This window comes from Lathamus discolor, chromosome 3 (assembly GCF_037157495.1).
Source record: "Lathamus discolor isolate bLatDis1 chromosome 3, bLatDis1.hap1, whole genome shotgun sequence".
In the NCBI taxonomy this organism is placed as follows: domain Eukaryota; kingdom Metazoa; phylum Chordata; class Aves; order Psittaciformes; family Psittacidae; genus Lathamus; species Lathamus discolor.
In genome coordinates, this window is record NC_088886.1 from 82,398,429 (window position 1) to 82,422,568 (window position 24,140).

The 24,140-nt window shown below is 39.9% G+C and overlaps 1 protein-coding gene and 1 long non-coding RNA gene across 7 annotated transcripts in view; both read right to left on the reverse strand.

The window, feature by feature from the left end:
- Positions 1–10,174, reverse strand: part of ADAM23 (ADAM metallopeptidase domain 23) — a 70,772-nt gene extending 60,598 nt beyond the window's left edge. For 3 of the 6 annotated variants that reach the window (XM_065670106.1, XM_065670110.1, XM_065670109.1), the window contains exons 1-2: positions 9,831–10,173; positions 8,557–8,783 (exon numbers count right to left, since the gene is read on the reverse strand). In XM_065670106.1, the coding sequence (XP_065526178.1) occupies positions 8,557–8,783; positions 9,831–10,002 (399 nt within the window). In that variant the 5' untranslated portion in view covers positions 10,003–10,173. Of the gene's footprint in view, positions 1–8,556; positions 8,784–9,830 lie in introns of all 6 variants that reach the window. The other 3 variants (XM_065670111.1, XM_065670108.1, XM_065670107.1) reach the window with 2 other exon arrangements.
- A 2,866-nt stretch (positions 10,175–13,040) lies between these two features.
- On the reverse strand, positions 13,041–15,202 carry LOC136011087 (uncharacterized). The gene is made up of 3 exons (XR_010611194.1): positions 14,969–15,202; positions 14,286–14,328; positions 13,041–13,116 (listed from the first exon to the last, which is right to left on the reverse strand). It is a non-coding gene; the product is annotated as an uncharacterized LOC136011087 (long non-coding RNA).
- Between the last annotated feature and the right edge of the window lie 8,938 nt (positions 15,203–24,140).

Here is a 24,140-nt window from a genome sequence, read left to right on the forward strand (position 1 = left end):
CATATATATTTAAAAAAAAAAAAAAAAGTAAAATAGAATCTCAGTTTAAATGCATGCCTAGCAGGACTGGCTTTTTAGCCTCTCCACTTTTTGCACAGTGAAACCAGGGAACAAGTGTCACAAGGAGCTTTTCAAGACCTGTTTGTTACCAAAAAATATCATGTTTTCAACAAGTACATGTATTAATTTATTTAATTAAAAAAAAAAAAAACAACATGAAAATTCGTTGCAGGACAAGGGTTGCAATCAGTTTTATCCCATAAAGATTCACTTGGAGTTACAGGAACAATTGCTTTGAGTCTCCTTCCCATGTAATGTTTACCTCAAATTACATGTCTTCAAATATATGCCATAAACAAGACTTCAACATTAACTATCTGGAAAGTTTAGAAAAGCATGTACTACTCCATTAAGATCATTCTGAAATACGAGAAATTATAACTACAGAATTGCTTAAAAGTACCTAGGTTTTATTATGTTTTTTATAAATACATTTGGAAGTTTTCCTAAATATCTCCTGCTCAAAGATACAATGATTTTGACTATACTGCATTCTTATATACAAACCATTAAGACCGAGCCTTTAAGATAAGATTATAATTTATAGATGTATTGCATAACATTCCTGACACATGTAACATGGAAAAAACTGACTGCCCAATCAGGATTTATTCAGTGTAATATATCAACAATGTTTACAAGTTGGTTTAGAAACGATACTAACTACCAGTGCTCCCAAACACCATAGTTAGCTAAGTTGAGCAAAAATATAACTTCAACACTAACCATATAATTTTTCCAGGGTTAGTTTGGAAATACAAAATTGCTTTCTTTTCAGTTTGATAAAAATGCAGCATTTCTTTCACTTCTCCCACCAAACTATGCATTACTTAAAACATGTATCTTTGAAACAGTTTTTTGAACAAGAACATTATCAAGGCTAAATAATCAACTGCAAGAGAGATACCCAAATATTTTGGTTTTCCACTTCAAATTTTCTTTTGTTGTTTTTTTTTTTTTTGTCACTACTGCTGTTCAGACTGACAATTCCAAACCAACTAAATAAGGCAAACTGTTGAGTATCTTTCAAGAAGATTCAAGCTACTTAATTAAGAAAATGCTTAAGTGTGAAGGATGATATATGCCATAATAAATCACACTTCAAAAGCAATCATGCTGTACTGAATCATGCCAAAATCCCAAAACTTCAGCACAAGACTTTACAGATACTAAAAATGTATGCATATATATAAGGAAAATAATAATAATAAAAAAAAGAAATCCCTGAATAACCTCCAGATCAGGCACTCCTGTCAAGGGTTATTAAATCCAAAAGACAAGTTCTGGTTCCCAGAAGATCCTGAACCACAAATTGCTAGAGTCTGGCGGACTGGTCTAGGAAGTAGCACCCCATGACCGTTATGCTCCTATAGCCCTCCCTAAGCATCTACTACTAATTGCTCTAAGGGATACCCAGATGAACATCTAGTCTTATCTGCTATAGCTTTCCTTTTGTCCAGACAAGCCCATCCAATGATACATGTGTAACATCCTTTAATTTCTAAGCCAGCAACCGTGTATTCTTTATCTTTCTGTAATTTAAAATTAAAGTAACTTGTATTCTTGGTCCATGGTGTCATAAGAACAAGTTCATCTTGTAGGATGAGATACAGTATCATTGCTATTTCTGAAAACAATTACCTGTGTACCTAAAAACACCATTTGCTATCTATTTAGTGTGCCTCACTTAACAGATGCAGCCTGGACACACAAGCAATTGCTGTAAAGCAGCTGATACTAACTTGCTACCCTGCTATACCTCATGATCTATACCAAACTCAGCTCAAACTACTGGTTACAAAAAGAACACTGGATTTTAGATCCCTGCAGTTTAGCAAAACCAGTTTTGAATTCAGGTGAATGTGATGTACCACTGCTGCAGCAAAATACAGATTTTTCAAAGCTAGTCAAAAATAGATAAGCACCTGTAAAAGCCATAAATCAGAAATCAGGTGAAGGTAGTGAGACTGAAGTGTTTAATCCTGAAACTGACATTTTTCTTGTAACAAGTTAGCACAGAAAGCTGCCAGTGAGCTGTCACTAGGTGTTTTAGCCATTAACAACCATCATGTACCACCATGATGGGAAGAAATATTTCAGAAAAGTGTCTGAAATCCTGTGATACAGATTATTATTTCACAGTATTCTCTTACCAGTTACTGTGTAATACTATGCCTAAAGTGTAATCTGAAATATGGTGTTCTAATTGGCATAGAAATATAAATTCAGACAAGAATATTATATTTTGAAGTTAGATATCTTACCATGTCTTTTCACAGGTGATTAAATATTACATTCTTGTACAACTGGCATACATGGTTCACATCTGCATAATTATACTTTGCTTACATAAACAGAAGACCAAGGTCCTCTGTACATGTTTATAATTTAAAATCCTCTGCAGAGGTTCCCGCTTAATAAGAGATTCTTCATACTAGGGACATTCTAAGAGTGCTGTAACTGCTTGTGCAAAGTAGTAGTTCTCAGGCATTTTCCAAGCTAAAAATCCACATATATAAAGAATTCCAGTTTCTTTTAAGTCAGTCATTAGCTTACTGTAAGTTTCAAGATAAAATCAGACTAGAAGGCTGTAAAACTATGCCAAATGCAATGATCTGTTACCTCTTCAAAAATACCGAGTTCCATCACAAGTCTTTAAACAAAAGTAACAGCATTGTTTAACTGACTGATAGTACTTTCAGACCTTTTGCTATATTCATACAGATATGATCTCCAAATGACCGTCACTGCTTTTAATAGTCTATTTCTGCATATAGTTCTGCTGACTAAAATAATGGCCAAGAGCTGCCACTCTCATTTAAGCACCTGAGCAAGGGGTTTCATCACTTCCGTTTTGGAATTAGAAACATAAGTCAGATTTAGATGGATTTTACACCATTAAAGGATTTTTTGATCTAGACCTTCATTCTGAAAATAGTACAAGTTTTGTCACAAATGAAATGTGACCTACTATACATTTGTTCCTTATCCTTCTTTCAGCTTGTTTGCCTGTCCTCAGACTTCACACAGAAGCCATCTTTCTTTAGTGTTTGGAAAACATCTACTATATTGCACATACGCCAAGATAACTGTGCTCAGAAGAGAGCCTAATTACAGATCTGAAAACTAAATATTTTTCAATGGCATTTGGCATTGAAGAAACAGTCATTGGAACAAATCCAGAGAAGAACCATGAAGATGATCAGAGGGCAGAAGCACCTCTCCTACCTGTGAAGGTAGGCTGAGAGAGTTGGCTTGTTCAGCCTGGAGAAGAGACCTTAAAGCAGCCTTCCAGTACCTTAAGGGGGCCTACAAGAAATCTGGAGAGGGACTTTTTACAAGTGACACTTTTTACAAGTGACAGAACAAGAGGGAACGGCTTTAAGGTGACAGAGGGGGCATTTAGATTAGACATTAGGGAAAATTCTTTACTGCAGTAGTGATGAGGCATTGACAAGTTGTCAAGAGTTGTCAGAGAAGTTGTGGATGCCACATCCCTGGAAGCAACCTGGTCTAGTGGAAGGTGTCCCTGCCCACAACAGCAGGGCTGGAACTCGATGATCTTTAAAGGTCCCTTCCAACTCAAACTGTTTTGTGATTCTATGATTCTATAACCTTCCAGTATTCATTGGAAATAAAGCATTTCACACTGAAAAACATATGTAAGTATCATAGCAGCTTAAAACATACAGGATTTCAGAAAAGCTTCCATTGATTATTTGTTTCTGGTCTTTAATAATAGAAAGGCTACTTTGACGCACTTGAACCTCAAGTCTTGAAGGCTGTTCTCTGAAAGATCAAAGGCTGTCAGCATGTGAACAAAGGCTCAGGCCTATCTCTGAAAGCAATCCCACTGTTGCTCTTTTAACACCAGGGGCCAGAATCCACCACTCTTGCAGTACCCAACTTTCCCAAAATGCTATAAAACCTATAAACTTTGTGGTTTTTTTTTTTAATTCAGAACAAGGCCTAACAAGTGCAACTGTTGCACTACCTAACACAGACAAACTGAAATATTTTATAGGTTATCACTTGAAATGACAATTTAAAAAAAATTTAGAACTATCATGACCCACATTTCAGCTAGGAAACCAAGATGCAGATCTACTTAATAGATGGCATAAGGCATAAGGAAGATGGCTTTCTACTCCTATTGGCATAAGGAAGATGGCTTTCTAGTCCTGGAAACCAAAGAAGACAGGAAGACCAATTTCAAGCCTACTGTTAATCAGTAACTACTGAAGACACAGAGTCCAGATAAGTCTTTTGCATTAATAAGAATTCAATACAGACAAGAGAGAGTAGGAATTTAATACAGAATAAAAAAGAGACAAAGTACACAAAATCATTAATTTGCAAGTAGTGTAAATTGATCTGCACCACAGAAATTTCAGAGGAAAGAAAAAAAAGGTCAAACAAAAAAGCAAAGCCAGCTGAAATACTACAATAGTTCTCCAACAGTCTTAAACTCATATAGATAAACCACATTAAGTTCGTTCATTATTTTGATCAGTTTTCATTACATGGGGATTAAAAGTGAAGATCTGGCCTAAGACAGGCAAGGGAAGGGAAAACAATAATTAGGGCATATGATTTTCATCTGGATTTTAGTGAGAATTCACATGATGCCACCTCTTGAGATATTATTAACCATCACCTTTCATACTGTACAAAACAGGCCTGCTTTTTCTTCAATACTAACTCCTTTGTAATGGACATGATACAGCTATTTTCCTTTCATCTTAAAGATGCTTCCCCTCTCAACTTTTGGATGCTACATACCAAAGTTGCATAAAGGACTGAAACAGCACTGCATTTCAACCTCTAAAGCAGGGCAACATAGCAGAAAACAATGTTCAACGTTCAATCTGGCCATATTTTCATTATTTAAATGATAAACAGAGGAGCACCTGGAAGCACCTGCACTACAAAACACCTGGAGTTTTTACCCCAAGAAAATAGCCCAAAATGAATACAGGGTTTTTTTGTGGGGTTTTTTTTTTTTTTTTTCGGGGGGGGGGGGGTGGGGTGTGTGTGTGGAACTGTCTTCACTATTGCACTATTTTATTTTTTTTTCCAGTCATTAGGGTCTGCAAACCAGTTTTCTTAACACCTCCCTCCTCCCAAAAATTACACTAACAGTTTAGAACGATGCACTTTGTTTCTTTACAACTTCTGAGAACTTATGATTCATCAATCTAAAGACAGCTGTGTTTTTCTGGCAATCCTTTTATTTTGAGACCACATCTTGTGTTGCAAGATTATTTTTTTTTTTTTCTGGCTATGGTAACAACTTGGTCCTAGCCTTTTGTGACAAGTTGTGTCACGTAACAGTCTTCCTGCTACCTCCCAATGATCGGGTATACCTAACCTACAAAAATGAACCACAGCAGTCATCTGGTTCAGTAAAGAGATTCTCAGTTCATTGAGAACTCTACTTCATCTGCAGAAGTTTAGAAAGACAGAGCACACATGACTCAGACCTTTCTAGCATGTTTAAGAGTTCTTTGAAGTTTCATCACTGTGTTTTTATAAACTGATATTAATTTTTGAGCATTTCACACCAAAAATTACCTAAGAATTCAAAATCAGCTAGCTTTAATTTGACTATGAGGAAACAGGTATACAGATTTTTAGAGTCTTCAACTACCAAGTATTTGAAATATGCTTTCTTTAGATCATAGAAAGAAAACAGATTGCAAACTAGAACTCTGTCCACCTTGGAGATAGACCATTTAGCCAAAACTAGCACAGCTTTATTTTTCCAACAGTGAGAAAAAGCTTCTTGAAATAATAAAAAAGGAATGAGAGAAGTTCTACAAACAGTTAAATCACATACACCCTCTCATTATGATGGCATTTTACCACATCCAAAGGGGATAAAGATTATCAGTGCTAAGAAGGCAATTTATTACTTTTTTTTGTTCTCTGGTACACTGTCTTCTCCTCCATCCCTTCATTTCTACATATATTTCATTAATAAGGCTGCAGACCCTCACTTTTAGGAAGGGATTTTAATAAAATCAAATATTTTAAGTCATTTTACATAATTGTATTTCTCCAGCTTTACCTCTTTCTTCCTACATGCACACAATTTCCTCTACTCTTCCCCTCTCCTTATAGTGACTCAGCATTTCTGAGGTATTCAGGCCTAATCCACCAAACAATCCATATGACTTACAGTCTTCTGGCCACTATAATGAAGTTATGAAGTTTCACAGAAAGGGGTTTACTGAATAATATCTACAGTTAGGGAGTACATAGTATTTTTCTTCCTCAGTTGTCTCTTGTGTACAGATATAAGGTCCTCATATTTATCTTTATTTTTTTCACATGCTAAACCTCTAATCCTAAATATAGATGTCTTTCTTTACCTAACTATTAAAGTATTTTGGTTATTTCTTTGAATTACCAATGTGGGGAGAGCAAAATCATGCAAGTATTATTTATTACAATATAGCATTTATTTGAGTTCTGGGAAAGGATAAAAGCAAGTCCTAAAAATCCTCCCCCTTCCCAAAATCAAAACGCTTTTACATTCTAGGCAGAATTCTCCCATCCCCCCAGCAATTATTGCCCTACAGAGACTAGTTAATGTTAAACAGAACAAAATAACCAAATATTTGCTACCACATTATTGGTAAAACAGATGGAAGGGCAAAGAAATGACTTCATGCAAGGAAAGACGCAAGAGGCAAGTTGGGGATGGGAGTGTGGGGGGAACACAGGACTCTCTGGTGCTCTGAAAGCAAAACATGCAAAAATTAAAGCAGAAAAGGAACATAATCAACACTTTCCTTCAATTAAGTGGATCAAAGCAGTAGAAGTTCCATGCCAGAAGGATGAAGTCAACATGATGTCACTTTCCACTGAACCCCAAGCTTAACCCTTCTGCGAGAAAAACTGCAGTGCGAGCATTCCTTACACTTAAAAGGGACACAATAAGTAGAAAGGAGATCCACTTTACACAATACTCAGCAGCAAGCACACTCAAGGAAATCAATACCAATTCTGTCAGCACTGATTTCTGCAGAGCTTTACCGCCAACAGGCAGAGATCAGGTAGGGCATAGGAAGGATAGGCAACGGCAGCAATGTTCTTGTGGGCAATGCTGGGTAAGTGAAGAGGTTGGCAGGCATTCTCTTCTGTGGATTCCCAAGGAAAAAAACTCATGTAGAAACATGAGGGAAGCACTATTCCCAAAGGCAGGTCTGCAAGCACTTGCAAAATAATCTTTTTTCCCCACACCTCTCTCCAAAGAGGGGAACAGAAAGCCCCTGTTGTTCAAGTTTATTTAAAAAAAGAGGTCTCGTTTTAAAAGAATATTAGTTCTGAATGTAATATGTTGTTAAGTAGCTCCAGTTTCTAACATCTGAACAGTTTTTCCGTGCCACCCGTAACATATTGGTGTATTCGGATGCCTCCAAAAGCACATATCATTATCCAAGTTCAATAAGCTAGGAAGCAACCTTTCCTACCATTAAAATAACAAAACTATACAACTCATCCTTTTTCAAGGGTTTAAACCATAACAAAGGGTTATACTTTCAAAGTATATTACGACAAAAGTAATACTTCCATATTAATTCCATATATGAAATGGCACATAATCAACAAAAGCACATATTCAAAAGAAATGCAATTCAATAGGTAAAAACTCTATTATAGCTAAGCCCCTCAGTAATAGCATACACACTGATATGCTTTACTGCCTTTCTTCTCTACTGTGACAGTCTCTTCCTATACGAAATATATTTACCTTCAGCATTTTAACTCATGGGAAGAAATTTGTTTTTTAAATACAGATTTATAAAAATGGGATAGACTCATTTTAAGGGTGCCTCCTAAGCAATAGGGTTTAGAGTAGGTTTACTTCTTCACCAAGTTTTTTCACAACATTCAAGTTTGCTCAATCCCATGCAATTTCTGAAAAAAAAATTATTATCTGCATCTATACAAAATGAAATACTGTATCTTGCCATTGAAAATGAAAAAGGTAGGTATTATTTGACAAAATCTCATAATACTTTACAGTGGTCTTCACTCATCATAGACTGGCAGGAAACACTACTGCATTTATTAGGTACTGCATGACAGACACATTCATGCTGCAAGTTCAGGATTCTAAAGAAACTCCCTATGCAGACATTTCTGCAGTCTAGAGCTATTTTGGAAGAAGCATGTTGTTGATGATGGTATACCATAAATCAAGACACTGGAACTACATTGATCAGACAAGTCAACTTTGCATAACTCCCATTCGTTTTACCTACAGTTGAACTTTCGAACCATGCTGAAATTCAAAATAATTATATCTAAATTAACACAAGGGAAATTAGAGTCTTGGTTAATTACATGTCCTCCCTGATTTTCTACAAATGGTGGTAAGGACCACCATGAAGTCTCAAAGATATATGGAATAAAACATTCAAACTCAGTTCCACATCAGATACTAACAGTTTGAAAATTCTGCAGATAAGCCTTTTTTTACCCTACCTTGTCATGCTTCTGCTGGTGCCTTGCCCTAGTATCCAGGACATGGTAAGGGGTTTCAGAGTCTCTGTTGATGTAATAGATTAGTCTTGAAGGCAGTGTGATTTCTTTTTGGATTGCATTGCTGTAGCTGTTATTTTTACTGTTGCTGCTTTTATTCTGTTGAAATGTATTCTCTTCATCTGCCAGTACTCCCCCTGTACCGCCTGCTGTTTCATTCCAATGCAGGTCTGAGGAAGAAAGATATAAAGATATGCCAGCCGCAAATTAGATAGCAAAATATGTTTATTAAAAAAAAAAAAAAAAAGCTACATATTTAGCTTGCAATATTCTAATATTAGTCCCTCAAGCAAACAAAAAAGCTTAGTCATTGAACTAGATCTTATTCGTTTCACATGTAAAATGGATTCAGAAATAACATTATTTATTTAAATGCACATACATTTTCATATGCATTCATAGGTTATAAATATATTAATGCCTCCCAACCTCCAAAAAAAACACCAAAAAACCCAACACTTGATGGACATGTAGTTACCCTCTTTGATAACCAAGTTCTCTTCTTTCTCAGATACACACACAAAAAACAGGCGTACACCTACAAAAGACTAATTTACCATGTTCCTAAGACAAACTGAATTCAAAGTCCATGCACACCGAACGGTAATCAAGTCCCTTTATATAACAGCAAGTTTTCCACCTCTCCCTTTTAACTTTTACACAAGCCCTTTTCTTCAGTGGCAGCTTTTCTGATGAAACCCTGCATCCTTCCTCATTAAAATCGCAGGATACAGTAAATCAACAAGCAAAGTAACAAGAACAGCAATACATGAGGCACAAACCGACTATATTCTGCATTACACATGTAATCTATACATAATCGAAAGCAAATAAACAAAAAGCACACACAAAAATCCAACCCCAAATTGGCTTCTCGTTCAGATCCTCGTACACATGCATCCTAACACATACAAAAAAAACACCTAAGCCTTTTTTTGCCGCATACCTCACCAGCGTTATTTCTGCGCACAGCATTCTCTACCTAGAACACTACAGCATTCGCTTTAGATAATCAGAGGGGAAAAACCTCACATTTCTCTCTTTTTCGTAGCAAGCAAGACTAAACAGACACGTACACAGATATGGAAGGGGCGGAGGAAAAACCGGTCAGGGGAAATGGATGCTATCGGGGTTTATCTCCCGGGGCGGAGGCAGGGGGGCCGGGGGCCGAGGAGCAGCAGCCACCCTCACGCACACACACCCCCCCCCATACCCACCGGCGGCCGCTGCAGCCGCGCGGGCCCGCGGGCAGGACGAGCCATGGAGGAGCAGGAGCAGCGAGACGAGGCGGCCGAGGAGCGGCAGGAGCGTGGGGCGGCAGGCGGCGGCGGCGGGGAGGCGGCGGCCGCAGCGCGGCTGCCGCAGGGAGATGCTGCCGGGCGGCTTCATGGCTCATAGCGCCCCGAGGGTGAGAGGGGGGCTGCCGGCCGAGGAGCAGCGCGGTTCCCTCACCCCGCAGCCGGGCTGCACCCGTGAGGCCGGGCGGTGGCGGAGGGGCGGAGAGAAGGCGGCGGCTCCCGCCCGTCTGCCTCCTCTCCTCCGCCGTTACGGGCAGACCGTTACCTCAGCGCGAGGGCGGGAGGGGAGGGGAGGGGAGCGCCGCGCGCCCGCGCGCCTCGCTCCCGCGCCGGGCTCGTCCCCGCGGCGGGCGCGCCGAGGCGGGGCCGGGCCGGCGCTGTCCATTGTGCTGCCGCCGAGGGGCGTTAACACACGCGCTCGATCTCCCGTTCTAACTGGCGCCGCCAGTGCCCCGGTGAAGTGTGCCGAGTCCCGTTAACAGCTCCTGTAAAATCGCGGGGAAAGGCCATCCTCCCGCTTGGCTTAACGCAGCCCCGAGGGCTAAGGGGAAAACCGGCGGCCGCACCTGCCACACGCGTCCCACAGCAACGCCGAGGGATTACACTGAGAGCTGTCACTGTGTGTCCAGACTGGATAACACGCGCACACCCGCCCTTGCAGTGTGCGCGGCTGCAAGCAGCCGAGTTCGGGAATTCTCAACTCATTTTAAGAGCTTCACACGGGAGAGAATTGCTTTGGAAACTGGCAGCCTTGGGCAAGGCTTGGGAGAGGCTTTGGAGGCGTGAAGCAGCAGCCACAGGCCAGTTTGTTGACCTGAGCTGGAGCCAGGAAGCACCCGCACCCTGGGCACACAGTAAAGGCAAAGGGAATACAACTTCAAGTCACAACTCGCAGTCCTCATCTCCCCCATGAACCCTCCCCCTGCTCCAGTCACGGTATGGAGCTTCAGGGTGCTTCTGCTTGCTCCCAGCACCTCCGGCCAACACATTTGTTCCTTGCATCTCGCCCCTTGTGTTCTCTTCTTCAGGCCCTGCAACCCACTCATCCCTACTGACTGCAGCCAACATGCAGTGAAGTGGGTATGGACGTGAGAACCAAAGAGTACCAAAAGAGTGAATGTATACTGACAAAGAAAATGGACATGTGTGCAATAAACAGAGAGTAGCACTGCACAGAGGTGCAAGATGGTGACCTGGTATAAATCCACTCTGGCATGCTGTGTTCTGGACCACAAAGAGAATGAACTGTTAGCACATTTCTCTACAAGTGAGTATTAGCTCTCATACTTTGGGCTGCCTGGGGTGAACCACCAATATGAAGAATATTTGCAAAGATAAAAATAGCTTCACAGAGATACGAGAAGATTAATCTGCTGGTTTGTATTCATTCCATAGCTTCAGGAGTCAGAAAAGCTGGAAGCTGAGTTCAGAGACAAGTTTAGATATTGAGATCCTTGTGAACATTTCGCCCAGCAGACTTCTAATACCCAAGAATAGATATGTTATATTTTGGTGTGGGTCTTACTGCTGAGGAAAAAAAGATGTTTCTCCTTTTTTGCCTGGATATTGCTTTTTATTTGTCAGCTTATTCATTCTAATCTGAGTCTGCATACCACATGGACTTCCAGAAAGACAGGAATTTTCTCTGCTCCACATTATTTTCTTTAGATTCTAACCTGAATTCATTATCATTGGTCATTTAGAAAGCATAAACCATTTACAAATCATTACCATGCAGTAGTGTTATTACTTTAAAAGAAAAAAAAATATGCTGAATTCTCATTGTGGTCAAATAGGTGCTACTTGTGGAAGCTCAAAATCTGAACATGTAGCTGCAGACAAACACATAGAAGACAAAGGCCCATGGGATGACCAGGTGTGCAAAAGAACAGAAAACATGCCTTAGGATTTCTCTGTTGCTTGGGTCTAGGGAGAAAGCTGTAACAGTTTTCTATATAAAATGGTCTTCCTTGATGCTCACATTCCCAGACACTTTCCATGCAGCCCAGCTAAGCCCAGCTGTTCTTCATCATCAAGTACCACTACAATATTTAAACCAACAGCAGCTCTTTCCTCCCCATAAACATATAAACAGATCAAAGGACTAGTTATGTCTGTACATCTATATCTAAAACAAATAACAAAAAAGAGCAAAGAACAAAAGAGTCAAATGACCACATAATTTAAATAGCAACAACAAAAATAATCCACAAACTAACTTTCACCACACAACAAAAAGCCCCAAGAAGTCCAGCAATAATGAATACTGGAAACACCTGCTCTTTGAAACTATCAGTGGTTCTGTGCCAGCTGACCTAGATGAGGATGACCCTGGCCATTGCAGGGGGGTTCGACTAGATGATATTTGAAGGTCCCTTCTAACCCAAACTATTCTATGATTCTGTGATTCTTATTTTTTTATGTCCAGATTTTGAGGGAAGAAAATAATAATTGCCCCTTTCTACAAAGGTTATCTAGGGAAAAGATTTTCTAAAGTTCTTTTAGCTCATGTGCAAGTCTGCAGCAGAAATAATCACCTGAATAACCATCTGAAGCAGACATGCCTGGTCTCCCAGTCCCTTATGGGTATGTCACTCAAGCTGTGTTTCATAAACCTACAGACCTTCAGATGCCACGTGCAGTTCACAGAGAGTAATCAGCTCAAGATGAAATACCCCACCAGGAATGACAGCTGGTTTTGTTGTGGTTTTTTAAACCTGCTTTCATCTTTGAGAAACACCATTAAATAATCCCAGATAGACTGCACTGCAGATGTCTGAAAACAAAATACAAGAAGTGTGGATTATTGTAGCAGCATCTGTACCAAATGAAATTGAAACGTCTAAGGCAGAGGCACACAGGAAACGGCTGATAGCCGGTGCTTCAAGACTGACTAGGGAGCGTATGCACACTGAGCAAGGTATATACTACTTTCAGTCTGGGTGATAAATAGATTTTACACCACATCTCCAGACGATTGCCTAAACCTTTTAAATTCATTCCTCACTTGACAGGATGGGGGTCAGTGAGCATATGGGATGAAACTTTGTAATGCTACAATTCAAATCGAAGAGGCTTCAGGTACAAAACTGCTGATCATAGTCTTGCCTGTTCATATTAACAGCCAGCTGTTAATCCAGGCTCTGTTAACACAGTGGCAAAGATACAACCTTCCAAAATGGTAAGATGCCTTTTCTGATACCACCTGAAAAGAGAAAAAGGTTAGCATATCACTTGGCTTGGGAAAGTCTCTATGTTGGATACATTTTTAAACAACTTGCTCCTTACCAAGGCATAAAAGTGAACTCGCCAAACGAGCACAATAAGACTGTGCCTTACCAGGAAATAAAGAAAAAAATACGGATTTCAACAGTAATGCCTTATCTAACACTTATTTCAAGAATTCAGTTAGGTCCTGTAACAAACGAGCAGGGGGGATATTCCTGGATGTTCCTCACAGAGGCAAACAGTTTACTGCTTTACTAGAAAGAAAGAAGTGTATTTCTGTTGCAGATGGAATAGGAAGGAGACAAGTTCAGGAGATGTAAACATGGATGACTAATTTATCAGAAGGTCTTTGCAAGGATGCCATAAGAGCGCTGGCTACCGAGTTTACAATAGTGATGATCATTACAGAAGAGGAAACTGCAATATAGAACGAACATGCAGTTTAACAGGAGGTTAAGGATGGGAAGACTAGCATAGTTACTTTGGTAATAACAGATGATACCAACTGGGCAGCTCAGAAGTGGCCCTGGGTGATGAAGGATATAATGCCATAGGAAACAGGCAGCACAAACAGCAGAGTAGGAGCAGCCATTGCTGAACTCTGCTCTCAAAGAGTGCAGTAGGCAAGTATGATTATGATTTATTCATGTTGCTGTAGCACTAGCAGGCTCAGCCCTAGGCCAAGGTCCCGCTGTGCTCTGTGCTCTACAGACACAGGACAAAGTGACAGGCCCATTAGAGAAATTTCCATTTGATTTGCAATAGCAAATAACACAGACAATGCTGTAAATAACAAAAGAAATAGAACAGCTCTGGGAGGGCTACCAAGCACACTGCAGGTCTAAAAAGCAGTAATTACACAGGGTACATTGAGTAACAATAGCACCTCGTTAGCTGGCACATAACTAATCCACACAATCTGTAATTTGCATGCAAAAGAAGGTGGTAGCCATTCTCTGTTTCTCAGCAGGGGTTAACAGCTAAAACAAAGCTGTACTGAAACTTCATGCCACTCATATTTCCTCACTTTATATCATATGCACTGTAAGTATGGATAATTTACACTTAGAAGAAACCTGGGAATTGCAATGAACAATGCACTGCATTAGTATAACTTTTTTTAATCATACATGTTTGAATACTCACTCATTCTCCATGTGCAGCTATTCTCAAAAAGCTCCTCAGTCATCTGTATGAAAGAGAATATTTATATGAGAATGTTTCTATATGAAGGGCTGTTACAATTTATTTTTTGTGTGATCATCTCTTGCTACATACCCCACCACCTAACAGCACAGCAGCAGCCCAGCACTTAGAAAAATAAGTACTTTTCATTTATTCTGCTTCTTTTAGCTTCTTTAAATACTTTTTAGCAACCAGGGGATGAGGGAGGGGGAGCATAAATCTTGCAGTAATGTGACATACACATCAGACACAATCAGGAAACAGAGCACTGGTTCTAGATTCTTACAAAGCAAGCATTGTTTTCGAAACCATAGATCTAACAGAACCGGGCTTCTATTGCTCTTTGCTTTTCCATCTTCTTTATTTCAACCTCATACTCTTCAGAGGAAGTGCTTTCTCCTGTTATTCAGTTCATAGTTCAACAGAGCCTTAAAAACAATTTTCCCCTCCACATAGAACAGTGGAACAATGTACAGTATTGGGCACAACAGGATTTCAAACACAGTAATACTATAAAATAGCATACAGTAAAAATGCCATTTTTCCATCTGAACTGTCACTCATTTACCAAGATCTGTGTGCACATCATCATTAACTACTCCTCTAACCAGTGATTCTACACAAATTAATTCTTTTCAAAGTACCGTATGTTCCAGCACTCCAGGTTAGAATATACACAGCAATTAGGATATACTTGCCAGCTCCCTCTCATCAACGTTATGAAATGCTCATGTAAGGTCAGGTGAAGAAAACAAGATGATCAAAAGAATATACCTTACTAACATTCAGCAAAGAAGGGAACACAGCTGCTAATAGTAAATGAGTCAGAGGTTCTATTAATTGCAGTTCAATTTGTATCCAGGTGAAACTTGGCCTCAGTAATCTACTTCTGACTGCAGGAGAAATTTATTTTGAATACTACAACAGACTAATTTCAGAATTAACTCACTGTGTACCCTTGTATAATTAACTAAGCATTCACAGCCAAAAGATTTTACAGGTTGTCTAGTAGGATCCTTCAGCAGTGTTTGGACAACTGCATGGAAGTCATTGTAGACAAGATACTGCAAGTGAGGTGGTTTTGCCACCAATAGAAATATTCTGATACAAAATTGTCCAATTATTCACCACATTGCCCAATTTATTAATAAGAGACAAAGCAACAGCGGAAACATGCTGGTCAATGAGCCTACTGAGAACACATTTGTTCGCTGTTCTGATACGGATATACTTAGCAAGTAAAACATATGCTACCAGCAGAAAAAAGAGTAATGCTGGTCTTCTAATAAGCAAGCACTTCTAACTGGGGCTATGACATCAGCCTGCTCCTTGCTAGCTCGTTTCACTCTTGTGAGTTAAACTGTAAGAACAGTGTCAAGAAAGTAAGACAGGGTGGCAGAGGAAATCTAACTTGAATAGGTACTTTGATTTATATTTCCTTCAAATGAAATACCTGGAGTTCACATCCCCACAACTTGCCACAGCTGATCAAACACTTCCAAGTGGCAGGTTCTAAAAAAGCCATATTGCAGCTATTCCAGTGCAATTTTGCAAAGGAGAGGGAGATATTATCACTCCTTTCGTGACCCACTTGCATATGTCCAGGGGAGAAAAGGCCTGCAGATTTCTGGAGTCATCAGGTCCAGACCCCAGCTACCACAGGCTGCTCCATTCCACAGCTCCTCTTATACATTGCATTTAAAAGTAGTTAGGCTTTTTGTCCTCCAACAACCACTGGAAGGCTGCTCCAGAAGCTGATTGTTAGAATCACTAAGTAAATCCTCCTACTTTCCAGCCCAAATTTATTCATGCCTAACAGAAACCCATTTGTTTCTGTGCCAGTGCTGGCATTACTAGCTCGTTCCCCCTGCTGCTAGGAATGACCAAACTCTCAATGGTTACAGCATCTAAGCCCAAGTGATGGGTGAAAATTTCATGAGAGTGTAGTTGAAAACATTAAGGATGTTATCTTCAGCACAGAGATGCCCAAATAGCAATTTCTCATTAGCATGAGAAGCAGAAGGAATGTGGCCATGCCAGTGTAACGCATGCTTGAGCTACTGTATATTACTGGGAAAAGGAACTTACTAGCTACAGCTACCACTAGTTGGAAGCTGGTTGGCTGGGCATGGATATGCAGTGTTTAAAGGTGTTGTACTTGCTTTTCTTACATTGACCAAAAAATTAAAAATAAATAAATTCTTCCTCAAAAAGCTTGCAGTGCTGAGGCTGCTGCTTACGTAACACTTATACACAGCCTTGCCTTCTACAGCCTTGCATTGAGCAGTGACACCTGTGCTGATGCTGCTGCCATCACTGCTGTCCTCCTGTGCTGTCAAAGGTAGGTGAAAATGCTGAGAAGCAGCAATGTCAGTCAGATAGGGAAAATCCTGGCATTGTCATAAAATGCAGTTCTACAAAATAGGGGGAAAAAAAATAAAGAAACTGCTATATCCAATTAAGATGTTCGTAGACAAATTTGGAACAGTTTCCCTGCTTCTTCCCTAATTAGGCACAGGGATGAATCAGACACAAAACACTATCCTGAAAGATTCCTATTTGAGGATGTATCTAGGATTTGACACTGATGCCTCCAAAGAGCCTAAAACATTCAACCATAATTTCTCTAGAGAGATGGTCTGAATTTTTAAGAAAAATCAGTGCAAAGTGTTATCAAAGTGTTGCACTAAAGCCCTGGGGTGATCCTGACACTAAAACATATTTTTGTCATACAAATAACTTTCAGTGTTGGATGTGGATCACAGATTGGTGTGTTATCATCCCCCTCACCAAAGACCTTCCACACTAATCTCTGTACAAGTCTGATATACAACCAAAGAAATTCCACTTTCAGCTTCTCCCCACCAGTCTATTCCTACGGATTTCCACATTGTAAAGAGGACAGTCACAGATCTGGCAATTCTCATGCCAAGACAGCATCTGGTAATGTCAACATATCTGTTTTTTAAGATAGGTTCAAAATTATGCACAGATCCCAGGCAATGTTTGGCATAATTTTTGCTGTTAATTCCTTGAGCACATTCTTGCCATCCAAGGAAGCTACAGTGAATTCTTCATCTTCCAAAGCCCAGAACGAATCACAGCCAACACTTTACTAGCTTACTAAACTCGAACAGCAGTGCCATAATGCAGCAGATACTTCAGGGCATTACGACTTCTGCTTTGCCAGCTTTGTACAAAGGTAAATAAGACCCAAATTTCACTCGAGAGTTGTGAAATTAAGCCCTTTACCCCGCTGCTTCCATTCTTCCCCTCGCCCACATGAGCTTACACTTAGTCACCCTTCAAAGATCTTATTATTTCTCTGTATGCATATGTTCCCCATGATTTTCTGGGGTTGCTTATCCCACTAGTTAACTATAAGCTTAAACACACATTATTATTTGTTGTTACTATGGAAATGTAGCAATTTTTTTTTAAGGCTTCCTTGGAAATTAAAGCAGCATTATTTTATCCTGTGTGGAGTACCTTTGTAGCATACATGATTGAAAAGGCAGTACTTTTTCTATACTACCCCCCGCCAACAAATTCAAACTCCACACTTCAGAAATAACTTTTTGCCATCATTACTTACAAAACGGCTTCTTGCAGGGAATTAATTAATTTGTTTCTCTCTCAGATTCCATCCATATCTTTTGCTAAGAAATACTCTAACCATCCTTCAGTTTCTCATCCTCTTTATCCTGGTTTTTACATGTGAGCACCAGAAGTCCCAAAAATAAAGAAGGACAACACTTCCTGTCTCAAGACCACTACCTTGAGAAACCAAAGGCTTCAATGCACAGTGATGTCAAAACAATTTCTTGCTGCAGATGAGCTGAAGTGCATGGCCAAATTGTCTGTATGCAGACACACACCAGCTACTGTGTGAAGTGATACATTACCAAAAGCAGCTCTCACATCCAATTAAGGTTGAGTTGCACCAACTACACTGTTCACAGTTAAATTTCACATAAATACTAAGAAAATCGTAGGAATGCATTAACTTGCAGCAGAAAGTATCTGCTTCTTGTAAGCCACGACAGAAAATTAGCTACTCCTTTCTGCTTATAGCTGAAAGGAACCAGTTTGGTGATAATCAAAGACTCAAAATCAAAAGAAATCTCACCTTGGGTTAAATTTGGTTTCAGATCAAACTCTCTTACTATAACAAATGCGTACACAAAGCTCGGATCACGGAGCTGTAAAATAAAGAATTTAATCACAGAATGAATTATTTATATTATATATATTATTTATATTATTATATTTATTATTATTGCTGTTCTCATGTGCTGATACAGCATGTGGAGCTTGGAGTGCAAAATAATTTCCTAAATAAACAAATATGCTTCAACTGGTAGAACTTGGTGAATCAAACAATTGAACAGCAGAGCAACTTGCCCAATGGTACAAAGCAGATTAACTGCACAGTCCAAAGGACAATCTGACCTCTGCAAGGCAAAGGCAGTTCAAGGCCCTTCCCACCGGACAGTGTTTTCTTGCCTTTATTTTTTTATATTATTTAGCCCCATCCCAAAATTTATGCTGCTAATACAGTAGCATAATCAATAAAACTTCCATTTACCCAAGAGATCATGCTAAGCGTAAAATGTCTCATTTTCCTCATTTTGCCTCTAGATAAATTGATTTTCCTTGTAGAAGAGAAAACTGGTTCTCAACAACCACAACCATCCATTGATTCAGTAACTGTTTAAGCAATACAAGTCTTTCACAACATTATACCACCTACAATCTTTGTGGGAGAAACGACAATAGCAGAATGGGACAAGGAACATCACAGTAATAAAAAAAATGCTTAGAATGAAGGCAGTGTAATCAGTTATATCACCTCTTTTGCATTATTTTGCCAAGTAATGGCCACAAGAAAGCCATGCAGTTCTATTTCTGCTTCAGAAAGGGTGGCCACTCAACTGTACAGTTCAAAATATCACCCTGTTTTATGAGAGCTAAAGAATGACCCTACTTTCTTGACCCTAATTGTTTCAAACTTGACTTTCCCACTCTACACTGCAGTGCAGCATCCAGACCAGTGTAAAACAGCACTAGTTATCATCTAGGAGGTACCACGCTTGAAACCTCTCCCTGGTTTCCAAGTATATTTAGTAATTTCTAGTTCAAGAACAGCCCTTGCAGATGTGGGCATATGGTAACATCCCTCAGCCTTGGCTTAGATAAGCACACAAATAGGCTTAAAGTGATATTTAAATGCTGGTTTCTGGAACCCTTTTTTGATCCCAGACGTATGTGTAAAGGCAACAATTTGCAGAGCCGAAACTAGAATCTGTACTGGAAGCACTAATGTGCTTATCCAGTCCGGGTATAAAATGTTATTTGGCTTATATGAGCTGTCATGCAGCGAACTGCAGAGCTTAAATTTGAAATATTCATGATCATCCTAGCAATCTCCCCCCTACTCCTCCGAGACAGCAATGAAGAAACAGTCTTACATTTCAGATGTAACTGTTTTACAGAAGTAACATCTTTTGTTGGGCTGCCAAGCCTGAGTCATCCTTACAGACTCATTTCTTGGAAGAAGCATGCACATAGCACTGACAGTTGATCACAAGCCATCTCCAAACTTTCATAAAGATCTTATAGGTTTTAAAGCAACCTAGTAAAATTAAGACATAGTAACCTTTCCTTTATAGTGGCAAACATTAACAAAATTCTCTGTTGCTGTAGTTATGAATAAGGATGATTTCACTCATAAAACTAGGTCACTGAGGAAATAGCATGCTCACACAGCAGGGGAACACTGTCTGAGTGTGTAGATAGCATATTTCCCAGATTGCTGCTGTGGCTCAGACTGCCCCTTCTGCCTCTCAGCTGCTCCCACCTCAGTTCTGGCACTGGACATTGCAGGACCCCCAGCAGCAGCGACACAGACAAGGAGTGATGGACCCCAGGAGTTTCTCCACCAGTATCACCATGAAGGGAAATAAGACCTACTAGTGGTGAGTGAGTCAGCACAGCAGCTTTAGCAACTGATACAATATTAGAGTATTAAGGTGGCAAATAGCAGGTGGTAGCAACTTTAACTTCTAAAAAGGACAGATATTGAGTAAATAATAATCTTCCCTTTGGCCACTGAGCTACTTCTCCATCCACACTGCCATCTGCAGGCTTTCCCTTGGGGGAAACCTCACTGCCAGGTGGAGACACTGGTCAGCATCTCTCCAAATTCCCTGGCTCCTTGCTGCCAGGCAGATCAGGCACCAGCAGCCCCCACTTGCTGCTGCAGACAGGTTACCCTTCACACTCACTGGGGAGCTTCACGTTTGCTGGGAAGGGGGATGCAGGGGGAGAGCAATTGGGTAAGTCTAGCCAGGTCTCTGCAAGTGCCAGGGCAAGCACTACATCCTTTAATCTTTCCCATCCCTTGGCTTCCTGTCATGTTGCTGTTGGAATTGAGGCACCTGCAAACAAGGGCTTCAGGTCAGCATTAGGGGTTCCTCTTTAAGCAGCTCTGGAAGTGTGGAAGCAACCTGGGTAGCTTTCGTGGTGGAGTGTCTCAGGTTCATAAAGCAATTTTCCCTATGTCAGGCAAGCGGCATTTTTCCTGGCCTTTTTCTGGCTCCTCTGCTGCAATATTACATTGTCACTTCAATGGAAGTGCAAGTAAAGAGACAAGAAGTGCCAAATGCTCATCCAGTGACCCTCACCATGTCTTTCACAGGTCTCAGATGGCTGGGTCAGAAGGAGACACAGAGAGGCCCTCTGTAGCCTTCCCTGCAAACTGACTTGTTTTGATGGAAGCAGCTGTAATCTCTTTCCACTTATCCTGCCAAACCTGATCTCCACCCAGCACAAATCCCTGGTGGGATCTGAATTAGGCTGACTCAAGCCCTGTTACTTTTCCAACTGACATATGGAGATAGTAAAGATTTCATACATTTTTTTCACTTTTACAGTAAAGATGTCCTCAAGGAATTTACATGGAGATCTCTCCATCACCTTCCTCAGCAGACATCTCTGCCCCAGTATGAAAGGCAGCTGAATATCTAGAAGGCTCTTTGCTCAATGCACATAGTAATTAGCATACCTTGTGCCAGGATTAGACTCTCCCCAGCCATCTGCTGAATACGCCTTGCCAATGTCAGAAGATCATTTTGCTATATAAACTGCACAAAGCATATAGCCATGTAGAATTCTGAAATATAGTAAATTTTCCACTGAAAATGAAATCTGGTTTTGAGTAATGCAAAACGGAGACATGGAAATGCACCACAGCACAGCAAGGCACAAAGTGATACTGCTAAATCCTAAATTTTAACTTTGGGCACACTGACATTAGTAGGTAAAAATGTCCATGAAATGCCAGTTCTCAGAGACTTCACAAATCACCTTCATAATATCCATACTTGCTCAGCAAATATGTATTAACAGGATGAATAGGAAAATTGGAACAGACGTGAGATTTAAAACAGAGACTTTGAGATTTACTCAGAGAAAGTAATGCTGTAAGGCATAGGAGGAAGAGACACCCATGTTCTCTGAGCTCTCATTTGTTACACCATCCTTCACACCAAAGTATTTTCAGTTAGATAAGGTGTACTCTGCAGAAAGGTAATTCAATTTTCTGGCAGATTTTGATACATCCTTGCAATATGTTTCATTGCAGTCTGGAGCAAAACAGACTTGTTTTCAGTTTCATACCAAGGACAGAACTCCAGCTCTGGAAGAGTCTGTCTCTCCTCTCCAGAAACTGAGCTGCTCAGAAACCACCAGACATCATTACAGAGACTTCTCCATGCCCAACCCATTCCACTTGCCTGGGATTTGGAACTGCTGCATAGCAGGTCCATTGGTATCCTCCAGGCAAATCACGGAGAGCTAGGGAGTAAGGACTTGCGAATATTTAATCCACAGTAATCCACCAGCTGTACCCTTACAGGTGGACCTTCCTCCTGTCAGGCCTTCAAGCAAAAAAAGGACCTCAGTGCTTCTTTACCTGCAGCCCCTAGTGCAAATAATAGAAGAAATAGGAGAAGAGAGAGAAGATGACATATAGCCTATTGCCAATCCGTGTCTTATGTCAAGCCATAAGATGCTTACCAGTAAATGAAGCCTTAAATACCAGCTTCCCCTTGCTTCAATATTCATAGCCTACTAGCCAGACCCTGATATATGACAAAATCTCATCAAGAACTGCTGAGCAGTCTCAGCATCCACTGATTTCAGAAGCAGAACATAAAGTACACTGTAAGGACCAAACCTGGATGGAGCTTTATGCCTAGAAAGAATCTTTTCTATCTCTGATTTTTGTAATTCCTTTAAATTTCACACAACATCTCTGTTATGCTTCATGAGCCTTGTCACAAGAACAAGCCTTCACATTGCCACATTTTAAAAATAACCAGTGAGTAAGATCCTGTTCTCATTTCTATAAAAACTCCCCTACTGATGATAAAAACTGGTTAATAATTTAACAAAGTGTTCTAAAAGTGGCACAGAGACGTTTATATTTAGAGAAAGTGCTTAGTTATAGGAGATTAATCTGCAAGAGAGGACTGTTATTTAATAAAGAAGACACTTCCAAATCATTCACATAGACTACTATCACCTACCTATGGGTAACTACAGGCTATTAATTCCTCATGCTGTCTATTCTCATGTTTAGAGACTGAGAAAAGGCTGGCTAAGTAGCCACTAGAAACTAAAATATTACTCCACAGGAAGTTAATGCAGTTTGGTACATATATTCAAAATCTAAATGCCACTACTTCAACCGGGCCCCAGAAAGCTGTAAGAAAGTCAAGCTCCTATAATACAGTTTATTGATCTGAAAATTGGTAAGAGTTTGAGGGTTTGTGTTTCTTTTCTGGATTCTGGAAGGTTGCTTATCCCCACCTTATCAAGGATCTTCATTTATGTCAAATGCCATTTTTATTGATATTTGTTTCAGTTACCTAGGGCATGATCCTCATAAATATCTAGCAAAGACTTGGAAGAGCATCCAGACCATTCAAACCACTGTCAGTGTGCATCTCGATTTGGAACTAAATAAGGTCAAAACTACTAAACATGTTTACAGTGTTTCTATTAAGCATCTTGCCTCACTTTTCCAACCTTCAAAGCAAGTATAATACTAGTTTATTATTAAGAAAAGTTTTCAAAACTCATAACTAACTGAAAACTATAGAAAAACAAATATATGAGTTTTGTTTATTTGGTTAGTGCATACCCACATCCTTCACATTTCATCTTGCAGGTAAAGGTATAAACATATTTTAAAACATTTTATGACTGATATCCACATCCCAAAATTCTAGTCACTTAACAGGGTTCTTTTTCTTTTGTTTCATATATCATTTTTTATCCTTCAGACAAGCTAAATTTTATAACCAAATCCATGAATATGGAATACTGAGCTTCTGGAGAGCCTGAAAAGTGAAGCCTGAGAGAAAAATTACAGTTCCAAGGCATTTTCTAATTGGTTTATAAATAGATGGCTTTGACATACCACTCATAAAAACAAAGCTATAGTTAGCTTGCCTGAGGCAGCTGTGCAGCTGGAAGAAGAATGTACACTGGCAGCCTAGCCCTGCAGTTGCCTGTGTTGTGGTACATGCTATCAAAACACCAGTTAAGAACACAGGAAGAATTATCATTTTGGCTTGAGGCAGAGAGATAGGAAGCGGTCTTTGATTTTATGTTATCCAACATGTAAGCCCTTGAAGAAAAGCAAGCTAAATAGATTGTTAATTGGAAGCAGCAAGGAAGAAACTCTAATGTAACTGACCTTCTCAGGTGTTTTGTTACAAGGCAGGTAAACTCTTGTGGAACTTACCA